Source organism: Camellia sinensis, chromosome 5, assembly GCF_055761805.1.
Source record: "Camellia sinensis isolate YWXY chromosome 5, ASM5576180v1, whole genome shotgun sequence".
NCBI lineage: Eukaryota > Viridiplantae > Streptophyta > Magnoliopsida > Ericales > Theaceae > Camellia > Camellia sinensis.
The window spans coordinates 121,652,802-121,659,571 of record NC_138965.1 but is presented as its reverse complement, the minus strand read 5'-3'; the positions used below and the strand labels follow the sequence as shown (position 1 = coordinate 121,659,571).

Sequence of the window (6,770 nt, the reverse complement as noted above, 5' to 3'; positions counted from 1 at the left end):
AAGTCGAAAATGAATTTTGTTCCGATCAAATGGAAGCTCTTGGTGTGCTCTACTATTTTTCCCAAAGGCCAATGGTGTAGAAACCAACGGATGATAGTGTATTTGAGGGCTAAAGATGAGTTTTAGAGAGAGAGTGTCTAGATTTAGGGCTTTGAAATGTTTAGAGAATGAGAGAGATGAGAAAATGACTCGGAAAGTGACTTTTCAGAACTGATATACGCGCAAACCGCTCGAGCGACTAGACACAAAAAGAGAGACTGCTCGAGTGAATAAAGTGCCGCTCGAGCGAAGAACACCACCCTTCCAATACTTTTGCATGCCTGCAAAAGTATTAAGAGTTCCAAAAGACCGCTCGAGAGCAAGAAGAACCGCTCGAGCGCAAGAAACACTGCTCGAGCGAAGAATGTCATACTCTGAGTAGTTTTGTAGACCTAAAAAAGTAATGGAAGTTCTCAAACTTCGCTTGAGCGTAAGAAAGTTCGCTCGAGCGAACAAACCAAAAACTAGGCAGCAACAGTTTTGAAAAACTAGCTCCCAACTTGTTTTAAACACAACCAAGACACTCCAATAACCAATCTCAACAAGAAATAAGATGGAAAAAGACATGAACAATTAACAAGACAAGAAATACTGAATCCAAAACAATGAACGGGTCAGGTTTAAACCAGAATCGTTATAACTTAGTATTTTTTTTTTAAAGACATTTTTTAGAAAACAAATTATAGTAACAAAATAAAAAATATTTAAGATTAAATATTAAATGAAATAATTATAAAAATAAATACAATCACTGTTTATATATTTTTTATTTTACATGCTAATGTAATGAAATAAAAATTAAAAAATAAATTTTAAAGAAAAAAATCCAAACAAGGTTTTATTTGGGCTTGAATCACTTGAGTATTCGTTCTTTTTTTATAAACTTTTTTTTTTTTTTTTGAAAAGAAGCTATTCAGAATATTGTAGCGGTGTGTAATGGGCAGTTACGGCCATTATATAACACCGAAACGGCCGTTACGTAATACCAAAACAGCCATTACACATGTAAATTTCAGTCACACCACAAAAGCGGGTGTAACAGGTAGTGCTTACCACCGCAACCGTTACGTAACGACCGCAACCGTTACGTAACACCACATTTTGAAACCTTCACAACCCAATTCCCAAATTTATTTATTTATTTATTTATTTATTTATTTATTTATTTATTTATTTATTTATTTATTTATTTATTTATTTTGTACATTTTGTTAAATTATTTTATAACCGAGAAGAGGTAGTTGGTGTAATACTACCGCAACTGCTTGAGATATATAACAGAAAGCCTCTCCCACTCTCTTGAGTGGTAAATGGTTGAACATGATGAGCTACCTCATTTTCTACAAGTGATCGGGGAACAAGTTCCTCCAAACCTCCCTCAGGGGGCGAGTCTCAATTTGAGATCGAGGGGGATCCCCTCTTCATATTCATAAGAATGTACAGATTCACACTCTAAATCTGAATCACGGAATTGTAATTCTACAGGCGGCTCTCCAGATAGAGATAGAATCAAATATATTATTTTATTTATTTCACCACGAAATTGGTTATAGAATAAAAAAGAGTGATATAAAATACGAAATCAGATTTCCTTTTTACTTATTTGTTGTGCAATCTCAATCAACAACTATAGCTTAGCTGAATTGTAAAATTTTTATTTTGATAATGTTGAACAACCAGTTAGTCTTTTGTACTTGATTTATTTATTTTTCAGTCTTAAGTTGTATTCATCTCTTTTTTTTCCCCTTTAATTTGAAATATGATGTTGATTATAGCGACCCCGGTTTGAATTCGATCCGTTGATGTTTTGGATCCGGATTTCTTTGCCTTTTATGGTTATTCTTATCTTATTTCCCTTGTCTTCCCTTTATTGTGGTTATCGGGTTCTAGTTGTGCATTTGGAACAGGTTAGTTACTTGTTTTTCCAAACATTTGTTGCCCAGATTTTGGCTTCTCCGCTCGAGTGGGCATTCTTGCACTCGAGTGGGCTTCACTAATTTTGCTCCTCCGCTCGAGCGGGCATTCGTGCGCTCGAGCAGGGCCTTCGTCTGCAAAACTTTTGGAAGTGGGTATTCCACGCTCGAGCGTAACTTTTCGCACTCAAGCGAACCTTTGTATCTGGCGCTCGAGCGTCAGTTTCCACGCTTGATTGGACCGTGCATCTTTATAAGGTCGTAGCACGCCGAAAAAGTCACTTTTTGCTTTTCTCTCTATCCCTTTCCGCCATTGTTAGGGTTTCTTGGACCTTAAAGCTTGGATTTCATCTAGTTACACCCATTTCCTACCCCTAGTCCTATAGATCAAAACGTAGAGGGTCGCGAGGGCTCCATTTTCATCTAAGTGGATCGTGTTTTCGTCACCGGCTGATTTTTGGCTTTTCTCCTCTTCGCTTCAATAGGTAGATTCTTGAGCTTCTCCTCAATACTTCTTTATAGATAGACTTGTGGTATTTTCATTATGTTAAAAACCATAGTTTGTGGCTGATTTTGTTAAAAAGCATGTACAAGGGTAAATCCCTTTTGTTGTATTTATTGTTATTCAATGTAAGCCTAAGGGCATAATACCTTGTCATATTTATATCATCATTGTTGTCGTGAGAGAATGATATTATTTATTATTGTTTATCCTCAATTAAATGGAATTAATATAAGGGATTTGGTAATGTTATTCGAGTAATAAAATGTGGGGCGTGACATTGATGCATTCAATTGATAGAATTGAAGCAGTATGATTGTATTATACAACAAGAAAAGTGGTTGTTTTTCTCATCATCCATTGCATTCTTTGTGAAGATATGGAAGTGCACTATGAATTTACTTGTAATTACTATTTTGATAAACTTTGGCAATATCTAGTTACTCATTTGTACTCTTTTTTTTCCCTAAGTTGCATTCATCTTTGCCTTTTATTCGAAAATATGGAATGAAATTTAAGCATTCATGGATTTGATGAGCATGTTTGTTTGTCTTGATACAAAGGAAGCGGTATGATTATATTATGCAACAAGAAAAATGGTTGCGTTTCTCATCATTGATTTTGTGCTTCTTGAAAATATGGAAGCGAACTATGCATTTACTTATTAGTGAGAGTCATATGTATAGAGATAGCCTTCAATCCAAATTTAGATCTATGACTCATCTCTTTGAATGTTTTAGTGATTTTTTGTAAAGTAAATAAAGAAAATTCTCAAATTCTTGTAGGTGAACAACGTTGGGATTAGTGGAGTCATGAAGGATTGGGATGCTTTAAAGTCAACAGATACTGCTGATGTGAGTCTTAGTCATGACTCATTTTTTTCGCTCTTGAGTAAATTGAAATTGGTGTGATTCCAAAAATGCATACCATCTGAAGGCTACTTATCTTCGATATTTTATTTTTATTTTCTTGAAATGGTTAAGATCTATACCTAACCTTTAAATTTTTTTCGGAGATCATTATTAATATTAAAGGATCCTCGTCACACTGATATGGTGATTTTAATTTTATCCGACGCCTTTCCAATCCCTATCATATTGATACTATAATTTTAAAAATATAGGACACGACACATGGGTTATACGTGTTTGTATATTTATTATGTCATATATAGAATATTTCATTTAAAGTTAAATAAAAATATACAATATATAACTCAAATTTCTAAAGTTTAAAGCAAGATGGACTACTAAGTATGAATTTACATTGTTTTTCTTCTATTATGAGATCTTAAACTATTTTGTTCAATCTTGCAAAGTGTTTCATGTGTGTCTAAATGATGGATATGTGTATCCTCTAAGTGTTAGAAGCGTGTCCGAGTCTAAATGTTTTTTAAAAAATAATGGAACATGCTTGAATGTGTGTCTGACACGTGTCAGAAGAATCTGATGACAGTTGGGAAGTGTCCAATGAGTGTCGATGTCTAACACATGTTGGACGTGGACACACCACCTTCTTAAAAGCGTGTGCTTTTTAGGTAATAAGTAATAGAAAACCACAAGGACTATAACTGATTGATCTCATTAATGCAGCCTAGACTGCTTAACAAATGGAAAGAAGTAATGACTCAAAACTACGAGTTGACTGATGAATACTTGCAAACAAACTACTATGGAGCAAAAAGGATGATTGAAGCACTCATTCCCCTCCTCCAACTCTCGGATTCACCAAGGATTGTAAATGTCTCTTCTAGCATGGGGAAGTTAAAGGTACAGAAGTAACATGATACTCCTTTATAAGTATAAAATTTGAACTTTGGTTATTGCAAACTTAAGTAGCCTTACTTGGTTACAATTTTTGCTTGAGTTGTATTAGAGTTGGAATTTGCACTTTGTTTTGGGAGATGGAGAGGGGATTGTTGTGATTTTTTCAAATTAAGAAAGCATTGTAACTTGTCCATGCAGAAGTTAGGATTTGTAGAATTTATGCTTTAGAATGTCACCACCGAGTCACTGACAAATTTTTTTGAAGTCCCCCCTGTGAAAACATGAAATATCTTTATGGTGATAATGATGGTAAATTGTTTTAATCAAAGTGATGCATAATACAAGAAGGATGTGGCATTCATAACCATATTTAGTTTTATGGAAAAGCTATGCATCTAGAAAAATCACTTCGAAAGTACCTAGGAAATAAAGTATATGGTGTAAATTCAACATAGGTGTGGTGTTGGCCACATTCTGGTGAAGCATGGACATAGACATGCGACACAATACGGATATGTTGACATGAAATTTTTTTTAAAAAAATGCATGAAACACCACGTGGAGAACATGTACAAAATATATAATTTTATGTATTTATTATATGTGACATATATGAATATATCATTCAAATATAATTTTAAAAAATATAACATAACACTATTTTTTGGAAATCTACATTATTTTTCTTTTATCTCTGTATCTTATAATTATATGTTCAAACTTATAATTAGTTTCATGTCTGTCTAAATGATGAACACGTGTGCCCTCCAAGTGCCCGAAAAGTGTATGTTTATAAAAATTTAAAAATTAAGACATGCTTAGATGAGTATCCGACACGTGTTGGTAAGTGTCCAATGAGTGTCAATGTCCGACACGAACACGACACAGACACGTCACTTGCATACAAATGTCCATGCTTGATAGTTCAAAATGAATATGGTCCATACATTTAATTTTCTGGGTACTTTTTGGGCTACTTTTCCGAAGTGTTTTGTTTAAAGAATGTGAACCACTTCTAGGATCAACTTTCTCATGGATGTGGAGGTTGTTTTCATATTTGAAAAATTATTGTTGCCAATTTCTTTCACCTTAGATTTTTTCTTCTTCTCTCTGTTGTTTTTGTTTTTTTTTTTTTTTTTTTTTTTTTTTTTGCTTTCACATACCCAAGGAATGGGCTAAAGAAGTGTTGAATGATGCCGAAAGCCTTAAAGAAGAGAGAATAGACAAGGTACTAAACGAGTTTCTAAAAGATTTCAAAGAAGGTTCGTTAGAATCCAAAGGTTGGCCTATGTTTTTGTCTACTTATACATTGTCGAAAGCAGCCATGAACGCGTACCCAAGATTTCAAGCCAAAAAGTATCCCACATTCCGCATCAATTGTGTTTGCCCCGGTTATGTTAAAACAGATATAAACAACAACAATGGCATACTAAGCACAGAACAAAGTGCTGAATGTCCTGTGAAGCCAGCTCTACTTCTTGATGAAGGACCTTCCGGCCTCTTTTTTGTTTGCAATGAATTGTCATCTTTTGAGTGAGAACTATTTATTTCAGTATTGGAGACGAAGATATAAGTATATATTTATATATATCCTACATGACTTTGTACTCCAAAAATTCTCATGTTATTTAAATAAGTAATGTTATGAACAACTCATGGCAATTAAACTATGGGTGATATTATGATACACGCCTTTCAAAAGGTACGTACTGTTAGCATCTTGTCACGTTTTTTTTTTTTTTTTTGGGTGAATAAGTCATAAAATAAAACAAGAGAATTTACAAGATTCCAAGGGGCATACCCCAAGGCCTATCACAGTTATACACAAGACCAACCTAGAACATAACTACTACTAACCTAAACCAAATAAAAATAAAAAAGATGATAGAACCATACATCCTATTCAAAATCCATATTTAAACTAGAAATAGCGAGAATGAACAAGTACAAAAACCCATACATTAGGACCCTTACATATAACAGAAAGCCATAAAAACTCCCCAAATATACCACACCAAATCCCAAGCATTTGGGCAAATGCAGTATTTGGGTATAGGCAGCATCATCACATACTTCACTAGCTTAATTGCAGTTTGACATGCCTCCAAACAACCAGTATAAAGCACAGCAGCCACAGTACAAGGCAGTCCACAAAAAACAAGACATACAGTGCAACAGCCAATAGACTAAAAAACACTTCATTAATAGCAGATGGAGCACCCAAGCCAAAAAGAATGTGTGCTTTCTATGACACAAAAAAATAAAAATAAAACAAGAGCCCGATAGACCTAACTTGAGCGACCTTATCCCATGGAAGCGTGGTTAACAATCCAACATGAATGGATAAACATTCCCTTAATGCATGGGCCAATTTGACCCTACTAAGATAGGCATGAGCAAGAGGGATTAAAGTGAAACTGCTAAGGGAAACACCAACCTCTTGGTAATTCTTTTCATGTACTTTTCTCGTATTATAAAAGTTGTGAGGATAGTATGTTACACAGTCCCATTATAAGTGCATGGAAATATTCATATATTGAGGTCAGTAGA

The 6,770-nt window shown here is 34.4% G+C and overlaps 1 protein-coding gene across 1 annotated transcript; it reads left to right on the top strand.

The window, feature by feature from the left end:
• The first annotated feature begins 2,978 nt into the window (after positions 1-2,978).
• LOC114319561 ((+)-neomenthol dehydrogenase-like) lies at positions 2,979-5,757 on the top strand. The gene is made up of 4 exons (XM_082872048.1): positions 2,979-3,023; positions 3,240-3,308; positions 4,047-4,223; positions 5,389-5,757. The coding sequence occupies exons 1-4, from the start codon at positions 2,979-2,981 to the stop codon at positions 5,755-5,757; spliced, it is 660 nt and encodes a 219-aa protein (XP_082728174.1).
• The last annotated feature ends 1,013 nt before the right edge of the window (positions 5,758-6,770 follow it).

Excerpts from the sequence above, each read along its gene's own strand:
- LOC114319561 (XM_082872048.1), top strand. The coding sequence starts at position 2,979 with ATGGATTTGATGAGCATGTTTGTTTGTCTTGATACAAAGGAAGCG. Across the intron at positions 3,309-4,046 it reads AGTCAACAGATACTGCTGAT|CCTAGACTGCTTAACAAATG; the intron begins GTGAGTCTTAGT and ends TCATTAATGCAG. Across the intron at positions 4,224-5,388 it reads CTAGCATGGGGAAGTTAAAG|GAATGGGCTAAAGAAGTGTT; the intron begins GTACAGAAGTAA and ends CACATACCCAAG.